The sequence below is a fragment of the Bos mutus genome, chromosome 8, assembly GCF_027580195.1.
Source record: "Bos mutus isolate GX-2022 chromosome 8, NWIPB_WYAK_1.1, whole genome shotgun sequence".
Lineage (NCBI taxonomy): Eukaryota > Metazoa > Chordata > Mammalia > Artiodactyla > Bovidae > Bos > Bos mutus.
Window position 1 is genome coordinate 58,572,843 of NC_091624.1, and position 18,091 is coordinate 58,590,933.

Consider the following 18,091-nt stretch of genomic DNA (forward strand, 5'->3'; position numbering starts at 1 on the left):
TAGTGTACTCATTAAGAGAATATTTGTAATAGAGAAAACATTCTCTCCCAAAGAGCTCCCCTCCTTTGTGATCCTGGAGCCTATGACCCACATCTAAGTACTTTCAGGGTAGGCTAAAAATAGTGCTAGACCAGTCTCCCTGCGGACCAGGAGTTGCATTTCTCTGATCCCTGCCATAAGGATAAACATGCATGGAAGAAGATGGCATGGCTTGACTGACAGCATTTGTCAGGGTAGTCTGGAAGACAGCCTTGCAGCCCAAGTCAGAATTTGAACTCAGAAATACCCCTGGACCTGTTTGCATACCGCTGGATAACAGCCCATGCCTGGCTGGCTCAGCTCTTTGTGGGAGAGGTGGGGGGCGGGGAGGTCACTGAACCTGTCAGACGTGTTTGCGCTGGCCAGTAGGTCATTTGGCTCCTAAGGCAGCTCAGGGTCCTAGGCCGCTTCTGGCACACATAATGGTTAAAGAGCCAAAGAAAATAAAGACAATGGCCAGAGGGAAACCATGTTACTCTTACATAAATCAGCCAAACAGAAACAAACAGCACTCAGACTAAAGCGAAGTCTTTTAGTTTATGTAATCATTTACCAGGATGCCTTTGCTCTCTAAATTCTACAGTGCCGGTGCTAGACTGACTGGCCTTACTAGCAATACACTTATTGTTTGTATTTCTTCAGATTCAACGATGTAATCTTGATACAAGTACAGATCTTTCTGACAAGCTGGCTTTTAAAAATCAACTGACACCATATTAAAGAGAGCGCTTGTTATACAATTTGGTTCAAATGTTTAGTTCTTTTACATATTCAGAAATTTTTGTAAATTTGCCACTCCTAAAAATTTACTAACACATGCATTTTTAAAAAACCTATCTGACCACAGATCCTTAAGTAGCAGTAATCAAGAAAGAAAATTTGGTAGGAACTCAAACCAAAACACAATCCCCATGCCAACTCTAAAAAGACCTATTTGCTCATTTATATTGATTGCTTCCTGATCCATGTCCAGCTTATTCTTATGACAAAGTAGGAAGAATTTGATGACCATTTACCATTAGTCTTTCTTATAGAAGGTAATAAAGTAGGCATTGAAATATTAGGGCACTATAAATTATCAATAGAAATCAAGGTATTCAATTTTTTCTACAAACTAATACCCACCTCTTAATTTCTTATGGGTCAGATACATTAGCCATGATTCTTTCGGTTGCAAGACATAGAAATCCAATCTACCTGGCTTAAACAATCAAAGAAATTCACTGACCTAGTAACTAGTTATCTGAATTCAGGTGTTCAAATCATGAGAAGAATATTCTCTTTCTCTTCATTTCTTGGCTCACATTCTATCTATGTTGGTGTCATACACAGGGAGAAATGCCCCATATCTTTGCAAAGATGGCCATCAGATTATTTCATATTTTCAAACTTGTTCTTCTAGAGAATGCGGAACACAGACTTTAAGATGGCTCTGGGAAGTTTCAAGAAGGATTTCCTTTAGCATTCCCTGAACCAATCTCTGGTTAAAAGATGGAATGTTCTCATTGGCCAGGCATGTAGGTCATGTGCACAGCTCTAAACCAATCTCTGTGATTAAGGAGATGGAGTGCTCTGATAGGCCACACCTGGGTCATGTGTTGTGAATGGAACCAGACGCCTTATTTATTATTGTTGTTGTTCAGTCGCAAGTCATGTCCAACTCTCTGCAACCCATGGACCTCAGCACGCCAGGCTCCCCTGTCCTTCACTATCTCTTGGAGTTTGCTCAAATTTATGTCCGTTGAGTGGGTGATGCTATCTAACCATCTCATCCTCTCTTGCCCCCTTCTTCTCCTGCCCTCAACCTTTCCCAGCATCAGGGTCTTTTCCAATGAGTTGACTCTTTGCATCAGATGGCTAAGAACCCTTCTTAGTTCCTTGTAATCCTCAGGGATGAGATAGGATTTCCATATAATGCTGGACACTATCTCCCATAGGGATGCCAAACAAACATGTCTTTTGCTTAGACCATCTACTTTTTCTTGGACTGAAAAATTGCTATAACAATGGTGAATCAGTGTTCAGGGCAGATTCAAAGTTAAACAGCTCAACATTATTCCCAGAAAGACAATGTGAATTTATTTTGAATGCACAATACAGCCCAGGCACGTGGACTCCAACAAAAAAGTGAAATATATTCTAAATAAATAGTAGTGATTCCTGCACCAGATCCACTTCTGTGTTTGTTTGTTCATTGTAGGTAGCATAGTATAGTGGATAAGAGCATGGGCTCTGAGGTCAGACTGGCGTTAGAATCCCAGTTCTATCACCCTCCAGTTCTGTGAACATGTCAATTGTACCCTTTTTTGTACCTTAGTTTCCTCATCTGTAAAATGTGGGGGAAAAAACAGCACCTGCCATACAGGGCTGTTGTGAGGATGACGTGACTTAGGCTGTAAAAAGTGATTAGCACAGTTCTTGGTGCCTGGTGATTACTCATTGCATGTTAGCTCTGTTCATTCAACAACTCTCTTTAGTACTTCCATATGTTTGGTGCCAGGTTTTCCTGCTAAGTCGCTTCAGTCGTGTCCGACTCTATGCGACCCCATAGATGGCAGCCCACCAGGCTCCCCCGTCCCTGGGATTCTCCAGGCAAGAACACTGGAGTGGGTTGTCATTTCCTTCTCCAATGCATGAAAGTGAAAAGTGAAAGTGAGGTCTCTCAGTCGTGTCTGACTCTTTGCGACCCCATGGACTGCAGCCTACCAGGCTCCTCCTTCCATGGGATTTGCCAGGCAAGAGTACTGGAGTGGGGTGCCATCACCCTCTCCAAGGTTTTCCTGAGGGGATGAAAGAGGTGTGAAAATGTGCCTCCTGTCCTGAAGGAGACGAAGTATGTCAGCAGAAAAACAACCACCACCACGCCATCACATTGCAGTGTGCGACATTACAATGATTGCTGCTGAACTGGGGAGGGGGAGAACAGGGATTCCTGGGAACCCTTTCTGAAGACAATTTAATTTGTGCCAGACCTGGGAGCAAAGTGAAATTCCTAGGCCTTGTGTGGTGGGCTGGCACTGTATGGCAGAGTGTGGTCAACTGACAGAGGCACTGGCATCACTTGGGAGACTCTTAGAAATGCAGGGTCTTGGTATCCATATCATTATTTTGTTTCTCACTTTCAGTACAGTATTCTATGAATTCTCTGAGGTATTCAACACTTTATTATAAAAGTAGACCCTGTGTGAGATGATTTTGCACAACTGTAGGCTAATGCTGGTGTTCTGAGCACCTTTAAGATAGGCTAGGCTAAGAATGGTGGATTAGGTGTATTGTTCAGTAGATTAGGTGTATTGAATGCATTTTTTACTTATTATATTTTCAATTTTTGATGGGTTTATTGTGACATAACTCCATAATAAGTTGAGGAATATTTGAATAGTTCATATGGAAGAATAAATATCTGAACACAACTAAGAGTTTGATAACTCTAAAAGGGTGATATGGCCTGCTGATGCTAAGTCACTTCAGTCGTGTCCGACTCTGTGCGACCCCATAGATGGCAGCCCACCAGGCTCCGCCATCCCTGGGATTCTCCAGGCAAGAACACTGGAATGGGTTGCCATTTCCTTCTCCAACGGCCTATCAGATATCAAAATGTTTCAAAGAGCCCCTGTAATCAAATCAGGATGGTATTGATGTAGAAAGAAATAGCTAGCTCAGTGGAACAGCGTAGACTCAAAGAAATGGATCTCAATCAATATGAGAGTGTAATACATGACAAAGATTGAAGTTTAAGTCACTGGAAAAAGAATGGACTATTCAACAAATGATGTTGGTACAACTGGCAATCCATCTGGAAGAAAATAAAATTACTGTCCTATCTTACATATTTTAAAAAAATAAACACCAGATGGATCAAATATTTAAATTTCAAAAGTGAAATAATAAAAGTGCTTGCAAGAAAATCTAAGATGTTGCATGTATAATCTAAAAATGGAGAGACCTTCTTACAAAGACTGGGGCTCTGGAAGTTACACAAGAAAATAGAGATACTTGGATATGTAAAAATAAAATTTTTGATGGCAAAAGATTCCATTTAAAATGATAAAAGAACAAGCAATATATTTGAAAATTTGTAATTTAGATAACAAAGAGTTGATATGTACTACCGAAGACCTCTTACAGATTGTCAAGATAAAGACAAATGACCCAATTTTTAAAAATGAGCAAGGGATGTGGATAGACAATTCACAGGGTAACAAATGTAAATACTAACAAGCTATGAACAAATGTACAAATTCACGAGTAGTCACAGAAATACAAAGTAAAGCAACACTTTAATATTATTTGAATCCCTTCAGACAGCCAAAAATTCATAAGTGGTCATATTTATTGCTAGTAGGGACATGGGTATTTCTATTTTGGGTAGAAATGTGAATTATTTTCATTTTTTTGGAAAGGAATCTGGCCACATCTATGAAATGAAAAATGTATGCATCCTTCAGTTCAGCAGTTTTTTCCCTGAGAATCTATCCCACAGAAATAAAAACACAAGTGCATGAAGACTTACATACAAAGATGCTATTACAGCTTGTTTTTGGTGGCCAAAATTAGAAATAAAAGAGAATGTCCTTCAAATGGGAAAAATGAATATACTATAGTCCTTTCACACTGAGGAATATTATGTATGAAAGACTGAATCAGAGTTTACTTGGATTTCCACAAGAAACTGTTAAAAGAGAAAATCAAAATACAGAGTTCATGTGATACAATACAGTCTCATTTTTAAACTAAGATGACAAACTCTGTCCATATATACAGATTTACATTAACGAGTGTTTGTAGGTCTATATGTATTTACATTAATGAGTGTTTATGAGTCTATACATGATTATAGGAGTATAACAAAGAAGAAAACATAGGTTATTAACATTTGTTAATTCAGGGGGAGTGCGACTTAAGCAAAAAGGGGAAGAAAAGCAAAATAAAAATGTCCAAATTCCTCATCTTAAAGATTTCTACTTCTTAAATTCTTCAGATACCTAACTCCCATAGGAAGTCAGATTCAGAAACAAACAATAGCAACTCCTGCCCACTCACAGTCTTGTGTGTTTGAAGGCAGGCTTCATTGTCTATGATTCTAGCCTTTTCAGTAGAAGTTACATAATAAATAGTTTCTGGTCTTTAGGCAGAAAATATTTTGGAGAAACATGTTAACATGTTGACTGTCTTAGAAAAATGGATGTTAAGTACATTCTACCACCAGGTATAATTATTACCTATTTGTCTAAATACCCATCACCAACCACCCCACTGACTTTTACATTCCACACTCATCAAAACTGAAAATGACTGGGTGGAGAATGAGGGGCATAGAGAGGGGAGAGGAGGGCGCACAACATTTTAGAGAACACACTGAACTTATAAAATTGAATGAAAAATTGGGAATATGTTGGTCTCAGAAAAATGAATTAGAAAATTGGGAATTATTTAGACCAACCCACTTAGCATATGGAGAAGCAAACCCCCACTAATGACTTGTCTGCTTAAGAGTTGATACTTATGTTTACAACTGAAATACACATTGCATTTTTGTTATTTCCTATTGATATACTACTCTTTTTCTTAAAAAATGCTGGTCACAACCTAAGAATGGGTCATATGTGCAATTTGAAAAGCATCATAGGTGTATTATTATTAGTGCTATTTTAGCCTTGTGGACTTCAAAGTCATGTTTTTATTCTATTTGGTGTGATGTGTGTTTTAGTCACTAAGTCATGTCCATCTCTTGCAACCTCATGGACTGTAGCCCACTAGACTCCTCTGTCCATGAAATTCTCCAGGCAAGAATACTGGAGTGGGTGGCCATTCCTGTCTCCAGGGGATCTTCCCGAACCCGGGGTCTTCTGAATTGCAGGCAGATTCTTTGTAGTCTGAACCACCATGGTGCCCATTTTATTCTCTGTTATTTGTTAAAATTCTAACATGCTACCTTTGTCAAAGAGAATGATGTCTTTCTAGCCCTCTACACGCACATTTCCTTGGAATTTCCTTAGAAACAGGGCACTCTTTCCCTCTAAGGGACAAAGTCCTTCCTAAACACATATTGATTTGCTGTGGACTTGCTTGGTTTTTTGTTATTGGGGTGGTGCTAGGTTTTTCGTTTGTTTTGTTTTTTACTATTTTCCACCGCATTAACTTTATGTTCTTCTAGTTTCCTCTTTCTCTTATCTCAGCTAATTCTTTGTGGTTTCAGTTTTATTCAGTCAACTACATTTTATTTAGAAATACCGAGATGAACAAGAAAAAACTCTCTACCTGTAACTAACGAATTAGGAGAAGAAACAAAGAGGCGTAATAAAGCGAGATGTTGAGAGGAACACAGGAGGTGCTCAGGCAGCGGAGAAAGATGTGTCTGACTGACAAGGGGTGGAGATGGTTTCTCAGAAGAGACGTGTTTGGGAAAGAAAGTACCTAATTTTGTCTTGGGTGAAATATAGCATTCCTGGAAGAGGGAACAGCATGAACTGAGACATAGAGGTGGGGAGAACACATGGTTACGTTTGTCTGAAATTCCAGGAGTGATGGCAGAGGTGAGGCTTAGCGGAAGGGAGATGTTAGCTGAAGGGCCCACCGTTTACCTCTGGAGGACGTGGGCAACCACCCAGATTATTCTGTGCTCTACTCTCTGGGAGGAAGCAAGGAGGGCTGTCTTCAGATTTTACAGTCTTAGTCTTATTTCTTTCTACTATCTATAGCCCACTGAAAGTCTGGAATGTCTCAGTGTCTGAATTTTCAGAGCCTGGTAATAGCCTTGACATGGGCTCAGTGGACATTCAGGCAATTAATTCACCTTTGCAGCCCAGCACTTGGCAGATATCAGAAAAGTCATGTTCAGGCTGTGCTCTGATCTTCAAGAGGAATGAAATGGGATTGCAGCACCTTGGGAATAACCTAAGAAAACAAATATTCTTTTTTACTGAGACTTCTTTTCAAAAACCCCCTTCTTTTAAAGATGTTGTAACTGAGCAGGACCCCAGGAAGCCTTCCCAGAAAAGACCTCCATCTTTGTCCTCTGTTTGCCTTTTATCGGTAGAAAAACTTTAGTCAAGGAATATGTTTAATCAAGAAGTGAGAAAATGGAGAAAGGAGGAAAACAGTCAAGCAAGACAAAATAGTACTTTAGCTATTAAACAAAGTCAAGGTTCTTTAGTTCTTCCTCAAGGGCTACAGATAATATTCGGAGCCACGTCCTTTGAGCTGTTTGGCAGATACTGAAACCCCTACCAGGTGGAAAAAGTTAACTGTGTGTTGCACTTAAGACTCCAGACCAGTTGGAACCAGAAGGTTGATGATGCTGACTCCTAGTTATCTCACTAACAACCAATCAGACGAATGCCCACGAGCTGATCACGTCCTGCTCCTTGCACACAGGAAGACTCCTCAGTACCCCCTCCAGAGGCCAGACACACAGCCTTGAGGCATGAGCCTGCTGTGGCGCCCGGTTGCCACAGCAAAGCAATAAAGCTATTTCTTTCTGCTTCACCCAAACCTCTATTTCTGAGATTTAATCCCGCACTGATGTACAATAAACTGAATTTCAGTAACAATGTTGCAAATGAAGCAGTAACTTAAAAATTATTCCCATCCCTTCCCTAGATCTTAAAGGAAAATAAGAGATGTGAATAAAAAACATAGAAATATAAAAATAATTGACTTGTGATATATTAGTTTTACAATCCTCTCTAGTTATCACTGGTCAATAACTTTTGGTTTATGATTGTTTTTATACTACCTTATAAGTGAAAAATCTTCAAAGAAATAATTGATGTTAGAGCCGGGAGATTTCCGTGAGTTTATTCTGGTTCATCCCCTTTCATTTTTACAGCTGAGGAAATTAGGGCCTAGATTACTCTATGCAAGCTGCCCCAAATAATTTTATGTCAGAGAATTAAAATCAACGAAAAAGCTATGACTCAGAGCAGGTTAACTTGCTGGTGTATGTTCTTTTAGTCCCTTAAAGATGCATATGTGCGTTCCCATAATAAAATTTGTATTATACTTTTACATTCAACATATTTTGTGGTTTTTCCACTAAATCATTTTTATTCACATATTTGTTACATATTCACGTATTTAATGACTAGTGTGGATCACAAGAAAATGTGGAAAATTCTTAAAGAGATGGTAATACCAGACCACCTTACCTGCCTTCTGAGAAACCTGTATGCAGGTCAAGAAGCAACAGTTAGAACCGGACATGGAACAACAGACTGGTTCCAAGTTGGGAAAGGAGTATGTCAAGGCTGTATACTGTCACCCTGCTTATTTAACTTATATACAGAGTACATCATGTGAAATGCCAGGCTGGATGAAGCTCAAGCTGGAATCAAGATTGCTGGGAGAAATATCAATAACTTCAGATATGCAGATGACAAAACCCTTATGGCAGGAAGCAAAGAGGAACTCAAAAGCCTCTTGATGAAAGTGAAAGAGGAGAGTGGAAAAGCTGGCTTAAAACTCAACATTCAGAAAACTAAGATCATGGCATCTGTTCCCATCACTTCATAGCAAATAGACAGGGAAACAATGGAAACAGTGAAAGACTATTTTCTTGGGCTTCAAAATCATTGCAGATGGTGACTGCAGCCATGAAATTAAAAGAGGCTTGCTCCTTGGAAGAAAAGCTATGACCAACCTAGACAGCATATTAAAAAGCAAAGATATTACTTTGCTGACAAAGGTCCATCTAGTCAAAGCTATGGTTTTTCTAGAAGTCATGTATGGATGTGAAAGTTGGACTATAAAGAAAGCTGAGCACCAGAGAATTGATGCTTTTGAACTGTGGTGTTGGAAAAGATTCTTGAGAGTCCCTTGGACTGCAGGGAGATCCAACTAGTCCATCCTAAAGGAAATCAGTCCTGAATATTTACTAGAAGGACTGACGCTGAAATTGCAATATTTTGGCCACCTGATGCGAAGGACTGACTCCTTGGAAAAGACCCTGATGCTGGGAAAGATAGAAGGCAGGAGGGGAAGGGGACAACAGAGGATGAGATGCTTGGATGGCATCATCAACTCGATGGGTATAAGTTTGAGCAAGCTCTGGGAGTTAGTGATGGACAGGGAAGCCTGGCATGCTGCAGTTCATGTGGTTGCAAAGAGTTGGACACGACTGAGCGACTGAACTGAATCGATATATCTCATTGTATGAATGTACTATAATTTATTGACCTATTCTCACCCTTGTTGGGCATTTAGATTGTTTTTGCATTATTGTCGTTATTAGAAATAAAACCTTTGGCTTGTCTTATTATTTCTTAAGGGGGGAATTACTAGTTTGGTTAAAGGGGATAGACAAGTTATGCTTTCTGATACACACTGCCAAGTTGGTTAGCTCAGGAAAGTTTTGCAGATTTGCCATAAGCAATAAGCTTCAAGTCTTTCTTGAAATCTTAGCAACTTTAGATCTAACAGGTCAGTTATTCCAGTTAACTTGGGAGTTCAAAATTTCCCTAATTTTCATCATTGAAAAAATACTAATAATTATGATGCCATTATTCATTTGAGAAGCTAAGGGGTCTTATCCTTAAATTGTCAATGCATCTGTAAGAGCTAAGAGAGAAATGTATGAATAAATGGATAATGATCAAGTAAGAAATGTCCAGGAGCTTTCCTGTAGGGGTCACTATTACTGTCAATTTATGCCTGCAAGGTAACTAAAATAGTTATGCATTTAAGAATGCACCTTTGCCCGCAGGTCACAACTACAAATTCTGTGCAGGAAAGGAAAGATTCCCCATGACGCAAAGAAGATCCTGCCTGCAGCAACTAAGACCCGATGTAGCCTAATAAATAAATATTTAAAAAAAAAATAATGTAGGCACATCCATTTTAAATGCCTGATCCTCTACATTCCCTAAATTGTAAATAATAAGACCTTTGCAGCCAGATAGTATCCTAATGTCAAGTTCTTTATATAATGACATATACCACTCTCTTCATTCAATATATTCCTCAGTTTGAACTGACTGGGTTTCCCTTGGGTGTCAGCTGGTAAAAAATCCGCTTGCAATGCAGGAGGCCTGGGTTCGACCCCTGGCTTGGGAAGATCCCTGGAAAAGGGAACGGCTACCCACTCCAGTATTCTGGCCTGGAGAATTCCAGGGACTGTACAGTCCATGGGGTGGCGAAGAGTCGACTTTCGCTTTATGCTACTCCTAGGAAAGGTACTCAGGCTTGCTCTTAATAGAGGAAGCATTAACTAATTGCCTAACTCCAAAAAGTGTTTTCATGGCACATGCTGATTTGAAGAGAAGGAAAAACAATTTTCATTGCAATGGACAATAGGTTCCCTTCCTTCCACCTGCCCTTTTCTGCTTTCCCCATTAACCTCTTTGCCTTCTGCCTCAAAATGTACACAGAAGACAAAAATCAGTTGTTATAATACGGATTCTATCGTTCCATTTGGGTACAAAGAGATGCATTTTAATGTTTAAGGTTTTGTTAGTGCAGCTCAAATCTGATCCCGACGTTCCAGGAGATAGGCGGCCGTCAGGCTTCAGGGCTGGGGCAGGGAACCTGCTGCAAACGGGTCAGCCCTCTCTCCAAAGAAGGAGTCTTTCCCATCATGAAATGCAAAGTAGCCAGCCGTTTTCCATTCCCCCATCCCCGGCGGCGTAGGAAGGGGCCGGGAGAATATTTACCCCCCGCTTTCGCACTTTTCCTATAGAACAGAACCCGGGGGCAGCGGCTTCTCCGAGAGCAGCGCCAGCCGGCTCAGGCCCAGCCGAGGCTCACACAGGCTTTTGCCCGAGCCCGCGCTGGACTGGGGCGTCCGGGAAGCCTAGGGATCCCGTCTAGGAAACCGCGGGGTGCGTGGTGCTGAGGCTGGTTGTGAGAGCCTCAGTTTCAACTGGGCGGAACTCAACCTCGCCCCTGGCGCGCTCGGCTCCTCTTGCAGCTGTGAGGAGTTGAGGCTGGGAGTTGGCAAACCTCACTCACCTGTCGGGACCTGGATCCGGACAGGGAGCGGGTTCTGGAGATCAGGGCACGCTGGTTACCGCAGCCTCGACCTTCCCCGCGCCGGGACACCACGGCCAAGGGGTGTGGGGGCTGCTCCCCGAGACTCGAGACGCCTGGGCTCCGCTTCCCAGCTCCCTACTCCCCCCTCTTGCCCCCGGGCGCCATCGACTTGGCTGGCAGCGAAGGCCAGCTCGAGCCGACGCCAGAGCTGCGGGTTCGAGAGGCTCCGCCTCCTTCGGCCACTTCGAGCCACAAGAGCCTCCGGGAAATTTTCCAGTCTGTCTTAGGCTGCGGTCACTGCTGAGGTTTTCAGAACTTTGCAGGAGAGGGCCAGCTAGGACCTCTGCCTCCAACCCACTCCTTGCCTGCCGCCTGCCTGGGACATCCCCGAGTCCAGGAGATCCCGCTCCCCGACGCCCCAACTTTTGGCGAGCAATCTGCGCTCCCAGACTGTCGAGCTCCTGTGCCAAGGGGCGTGCTGGTTTTCGGGGGCCGGCAACACTCTCCCTCGGCTCGCCTTCCACCTACCCCGGCGTGGGGCTGGGTGAGTTGGGATCTGCGGTGCACTTGAGCGTTCCCAGAGCTCCGGATTCGCCCTTCCAGGGGGGATTGAACCCGGGCGGTCCCGGCCTCTTACTCCGAAACTCGAGTCGGCCCCGGTCTTTTCCCTCCGAACTCCGGTGCCGTCGCGGGTCGGCCGGCGGAGCGTCCGGGCGCTCGAGACTTCGTGGCCTGTCGGGGGCTGTGTGTACCATGGCCGGCTGCTGCTGCCTGTCAGCGGAGGAGAAGGAGTCGCAGCGCATCAGCGCCGAGATCGAGCGGCAGCTTCGCCGGGACAAGAAGGACGCGCGCCGCGAGCTCAAGTTGCTGCTGCTGGGTGAGTGAGCCTCTCCCACCCCTGAGCTCCGGGCGTTTCGCTCCCGGCCGCTTCCCTCGCCCGGATCCCTGGCTGGAGGACCTGGAACCGAGCGGTATGCTGCTGCGCGGCTTCCTCCTCCTCCCAGGGGCTCGCGGATGACAGCAAGTTGGGCCCTTAGGCAGCAGTCCTTTGCACCTCCAGCTGGGTGACATTGGAAGGCAACCCCTTCCTGACCCCAAACAGAGCTGAGAGGTAACATTTGACCTCTGTTTTCTCCGTTGTTTGCTTCTCTCCCTAAAGCCTCATTCACCTCACCCCTCCGTCCCCAGCACGCACCACCTCTGCAGGACGTATTTTGGATGTTGCGGGTTGGTGGTGGGGAGCTGTTTAATCTACATTTTGGGTTCATCCTGGCCCCTGCGCTCTCGAGTCTAAGTAAGTAGGTTGATTGAGCGCTAACGAAGTGTGGAACTGCGCTCTGTTCTTATGCGCATTGCCGCCCAGTGATGCGGACAAGTGATATCCCCATTTTAGAGAATTAAAAACAGGACGCGAAATTGGCGAACTTGCCCAGACTGAGAAAAGGCAAAGCAGATACCGGGTCTGTCGTGGGGGTGCAGCCCAAGCCTTAACCTCTCTCCCCGCTGTGACGGCCTCCGCCTGCCTCCCCGAGCTCCATTTGGGGAGGCCTGTTTGCGTAAAGGCCCAAACCTCCCTTGCTCAGCTCAGCTCACCTTGTGTTCGTTCCTAGGGTTGGGACTCCGGTTCCCCAGCCGCTCTGGCTAGTTCTTCATCGGGCTCTTTGGGCGTCCGCACAGGTCTAGGTAGGACGCTCACTTTCAAAAACAGAAAGAGAATGTTAAAAGTTTGCCCAGTGTACGCCTTAGGGCAGGATCCCTTCTCTTGTGACTTTCTAGAACCCTGTTTGCTGTTAAGGAATATTTACCTTTTCCTTCTTTCATATCAGAGTAGTAGCTGTCAGATCTTTCTAGATAGCTGCAAATATTTCAACTTTTTTCTTTCAACTGTTCTGGACAGGAACCCTTGCTTATATCAGAATCTTTAATCTTTTCAAGGAAAGAAAAGTGCATCTAGTTAGAAAAAAATAGAGAAAGTTTTTCTTCAGTATTGCCTTCAGACCTGGACAAGGGAACCCCTGTGTAATTATTCTTTGGGTTTCGGGGGTGGGGGCGGGGTGTCTGGTCTTCCTCAGGCTGTGCCCCTCCCCACTGGAGGAGTCTGTCTGCAGGTGGATGGTGCTGCCCACCCAGAGTCCACATTGCCCACCACACCCCAGACCCTCACTGGACCCAAAGGCCCAAGCCTGCTCTGTGCACGTTGGGGTGGGGCAGGCCCCACCCCTGAAGAGTGCCTAACCAGGCAGCTGTGCTGGAAGTGTGGGCTCAGGTCTGCAGGTGGGCCTGAGGCCACTCTGGGAGGAGATGGAGCCTAGGTGGGGAAGGGAAAGGATTCTGTTCACTGGCCTGGGCTGCCCTTTCCTGCCTGACCCAGAACTCTGAGGGGTCTGAGAATTCTAATCGTACTTGGCCTTCCAGGTTGTTATAAAGCTACATTTGCCAAAGAAGGAGGATTTTGTGACCGTCTGTTGGTGGATAGCCCACAAAGTAATTATGTGGGCCCCTAGTGTCCTCCTGTCTGAGGCTCCAGGAAGATTAGGGGCAGGCCTGGCTTTAGCTGCATTGTTGTTATTGTTTAGCCCCAATCTTTCCCACCCCTTGGACTGTAGCCCACCAGACTCCTCTGTCCATGGAATTTCCTAGGTAAGAATACTGGAATGGGTTGCCATTTCCTTCTCCAGGGTATCTTTCCAACCAAGGGATTGAACTTGTGTCTCCTGCATTGCAGGCAGATTCTTTATCACTGAGCCACCTGGGAAGCCCTTTAACTGCATACTTTTTCTTTTTAAGGACAGACTGACTCCTCTTTCCTTGTGAAATACTTTATGATCTGTGTCAGTGTGTAAAATTCAGTGCCTGAATATACCAGGAGCTTGACAAATGAAAATTAAGCAGGAAGCTGACCATATTACATGTATTGGTGATAAGACTGTTTAGGGCTAAAATGCTTGCATTTACTTACAATCAAACTAGGGTAGGGATGTTTGTAGGTATGTTTTCCCTGGAAGTCATACTTAATCCAGGTGACTAGAATCTGTTTTTGTACCTGCCAGGCCTTTGCCCTAACCCTCTTATTGCCCCAGCCCTCTTATTGCCCCTTTCAGCACTGCCTGACCTCCCAGGAACCCCTTTTTAATCATCCTCAGCTGTGACTAGCAGGCCATCTCAGTGCTAATCACCCAGAACTTGTTAGAAAGTTGCTATACCACATGAAACTATCCAAAACCCTAAGAATGGACTTTGAAACCTCTGGTTTAGTTTGCTCTGTAAGGGAGCAAGGCATACTTGCATTTCTTAAGACAGAAGAGGAGGAGGCCATGACGCCAAAAACACAGAAATCAGAGAATCCTTTTTTGTCTAAAGTCATGCAGTTTGAGTGAAAATAAAAATCATCTGAACTGCTATAATGGGTGCATTAGATGAGCCACTGCCTGAGTATCTCAGGTGAAAACTGTTTTGCAAATAGAAGTTGAGGATCCCGTGTGGAGGGTGGAATGAGCCAAAAGGCCACCAGCTCTTGACAAGGAAGCATGCTGTTGCAACAAAGTGATTTAAGGACATTTCCAAAGTACATTCAGTGGGGCCATATCCTGTTTGTGCTTAATAAAATCATGGGTCGGTGTGCACAGGGAAAGATAAAACTTGCTGTCCATTTGGGGCTGCTATTTGCAAGGTGTCAGCGTGGTACTTTCTTGTGGAAGGAGATAAGGGAGAAATAAAGGAGATGGCTAAAATTAGTAGAAAGAAATTCTTATCAGTTCCTCAGATAAACGTGGGACAAAAGAGTTCTGATAAGAACCTTGATGAACATCACTCGGTGTAGGAAGAAAGTGTCTCGACAATAGCAATGAAATGGGGAGAAATGTGATTTTTATTGATTTTTGGTATCAAATGAGGCTTGGAAAAGTGCTGCTTGTTAATCAGTTTGAATGTCTCTAGCAACTCTGATGTCTTGATTTTGGATGCAGACCTCATGCTGGAACTGGAATGTGTACCGGGGAATTGGAACTTATACTGGTATAGGGATTAAAAATGTAGGTTCTTAGGTCTGACTGCCTGAGTTCAAACTCTGGTTCTACCCTTTCTTAACTGCAGACTAACTTGGCTCTGTCAACTAGTAAGTGTCAACTAGCATCACCCCATTTTGTAGCATTTTTAGCCACCGGTGAGGTGTTATTTCCATTTTAGTTGACCAGTTGTAGGTTGCTAGCAGTTTGTATAAGTTGTCCTGGTTGTACTTTAACAAAAATGTTTTGCTTGGAGTTCCCCTTATTATTTTCTGAGCCTTAAGCTGACTTTTAAATCTCTTACTCTTCTTACACTAATGAGTTGAAAAATCTGAGTCCCCTAAAGTTTTGTTGCATTGGTTATAACAAAGTTCCATTTCAGAACTATTTGTCATGTTCCTGGGCTGCAAGTCTATTTAGGCTTAATGGCTAGAAAATTATTTTCCAGCTCCAGCTTCTCTCCACTGACCGGTTGGCACCAGACATTCTGCTGTAAGAGCCTTCCTCTGTCCCTTTTTTGGTTTATTTATTATCCATGTTAACTTACATATAGCTAGGATTGTGTGTGTGTGTTTGTGTGTGAGAGTTTTACTGGTGGTTTTTATTTCATTACTGAATCATTTTGGTACTCAAATTGTACCCAATTTGCACACTAGTTCCCGTATCACACCTCCATCAGTTTTTGGAGCATTTCCTTACTTTCTGGCATAACTACATGCTCCAGGTTCATCTTGTACCCCTCTTCTGAGTCCGGAAATCAGTCATTTCACTGCTGGGCCTTGATCATTTTCAGTGGAAAACTGTACATTTTTTTTTTCTGAAGATAATTAAACACTTGAAACAAAGATATCAACTCCCCTAATTCAAATTAGTCGCCAGTATGTAAGTATCTGAAAAACCACATTTTTAAAGCTCTGAGTTAGAAGATGAAAATTTTAAGGTTGTAATGCTATGAGTAGATATAAAAGGGAAAAATCTAACCGTAAAGTTAGATGAAAAACAATGTAAAAAAGTCTTCGTCCTCAAAGGGTATTTTTTTCATTTTTAATGGCTTCTAGTCTGTATCGTCTTTTGTTTTCTCTTTTTCTATGATACCTGAATCACAAGAGAAAAGTTTCCTTGTAAGAACTCCCTTGTGTGGGGTGGCAGGGAACGAGGTGGCTGGACTGAGAAGACAGGAGTGTACAGCAAGTCAGTGTAGCAAAGCTATTGTGTTACTAGAGACAGATTGAAATTCACACAAAAAGAGGACTTTATTGGAAGGATTCTTACAGCAAAGCTATTGTGTTATAAAGACAGATTGAAATTCACACAAAAAGAGGACTTTATTGGAAGGGTTCTTACCAGGGCGTCTAATGAAATGAAAAGAATCAAATAGTAAAAACCAGGACAGCAGATTCCCAGGGCACAATCACTAACGTGACTTGGCTTGGTTCCCTTCCACGCTCTAGAACCCTCTGGGCCTTTCTTGTCCCTGTCGTTGAGCCTGCGGCCCCATGTGAGTGAGGGTGTGAACCTGAATCATTCAGTTTAGTCTGGGAGATCCATAGCACAGACAAAGCTTCATCTGAATGCACATGGCCTGAAGCTGGGTGTCCTGTAAGGCCAGCAGCCGCCGCCGCTGCAGACAGTTTAAGGAATTAGAAGCGCACCAGCGGAAATCCCAGAGTGCTAGAGGAGGAGTAGTGCTCTGAAGGACTCTGTGTGGAACCCCAACTTTCATTACCACAGTTGGCTCTCTGCTAATGGGTAAATTAATGACTTATCATGTTGGCCAGGGTTCCTGGTTGCAGAAGAATAATTTCACTTAAGAATAATTTATTGGAGGGGAAATAGGAAGCTCGAAAAATTGATGGGAATTGAAGAGCAGGCTAAGTGAAAGGGCAGGATCCAAGGGAGTCTTGACACTGGAATCAGACCAGGCTGCAAGAGCACAGCCAGAAACTTGCCACCCAGAGAGCTGAGAGTCACTGACACTGCGCTGGATGCCTACCTCCACGTGAGTGCAGCAGATCATCTGTGATCATCTCTTGCAGCTTTCTGTCACTTTGCAAAACCTCAGGCCATCTGATTTTTCCCATGGATTCGATCCCTGGGTCGGGAAGATCTCCTGGAGAAGAGCATGGAAACCATCTCCAGTATTTTTTCCTGAAGAATCCCATGGACAGAGGAGCCAGGTGGGCTACACAGGGTCACACACAACTGAAGAAGCGACTTAGCATGCACACATATGCACAGGGAGCTTGGGGAGAGGTAGGATGGGGTAGTGGTGAGAACATGCTCTCTGGAGCCAGCCTTTGTGAGTTTAAAATCTAGGTGGTCTAGTGGTTAAGACCATGCTTCTAATGCAGGGGTTTCAGGTTCAATCCTTTGTCAGGGAACGAAGCTTCCACATGCTGTGCAGTGAAGTAAAAAAGTACAAAATAATAAAAATAAGAAACAATAAAATCTAGGCAATGAATAGTCCCCATTGTGCTGCCAACCCTCTGTCTGGGCTCAGTTACAACTGTGTAACTGGGCTCAGTTACAAGGTCACTGATAGAGGCAGAGTGCTTTTTCCAGAAGGGCATGCAGATAGGACAGTCTGACATGAAATCTCCACTGATGTCCCTTCTCAGAGAACATGGACCTGCCATGTAGTCATAACGCAGCATCATGAAGTGAGCAGCATCTTAAGGCTCTGGGAACTTGAGGGGTTGTTGTTTTGTTGTTGTTTTGATGGAGGTAGCCCCTGAGTAGTAAACATATGACCATGAGCAAGACATTCCCTTTTGAACCCCAGGATCCTCACCTGTAAAATGAAAGTTTTGGATCAGGTGACCTCTATTATTGTTGTTCAGTCGCTCAGTCATGTCCGACTCTTTGTGACCCCGTGGACTGCAGTACACCAGGCTTCCCTGTCCTACACCATCTCTCGGAGTTTGCTCAAACTCGTGTCCATTGAGTCAGTGATGCCATCCAACCGTCTCATCCTCTGTCATCTCTTCTCCTCCTGCCTTCAATCTTTCCCAGCTCATTAGAAATTTCTAATGAGTCAACTGTTTGCATCAGGTCTCCAAAGTACTTTAGCTTCAGCATCA

General features: G+C 43.7%; 1 protein-coding gene and 1 long non-coding RNA gene across 4 annotated transcripts in view; one reads left to right on the forward strand and one right to left on the reverse strand.

Annotated features, from left to right (window-relative positions):
• The window catches only part of LOC138988898 (uncharacterized), a 36,965-nt gene extending 23,652 nt beyond the window's left edge, over positions 1-13,313 (reverse strand). For 2 of the 3 annotated variants that reach the window (XR_011465143.1, XR_011465140.1), the window contains exons 1-2: positions 12,813-13,313; positions 12,601-12,702 (exon numbers count right to left, since the gene is read on the reverse strand). This is a non-coding gene — a long non-coding RNA (uncharacterized lncRNA). Of the gene's footprint in view, positions 1-10,986; positions 11,127-12,600; positions 12,703-12,812 lie in introns of those variants that run through there. The other variant, XR_011465141.1, reaches the window with a different exon arrangement.
• The window catches only part of GNA14 (G protein subunit alpha 14), a 200,573-nt gene continuing 193,473 nt past the window's right edge, over positions 10,992-18,091 (forward strand). The window contains exon 1 of the mRNA XM_005892986.3: positions 10,992-11,884. Coding sequence (XP_005893048.1) covers positions 11,761-11,884 — 124 coding nt within the window. The 5' untranslated portion in view covers positions 10,992-11,760. The remainder of the gene's footprint in view (positions 11,885-18,091) is intronic.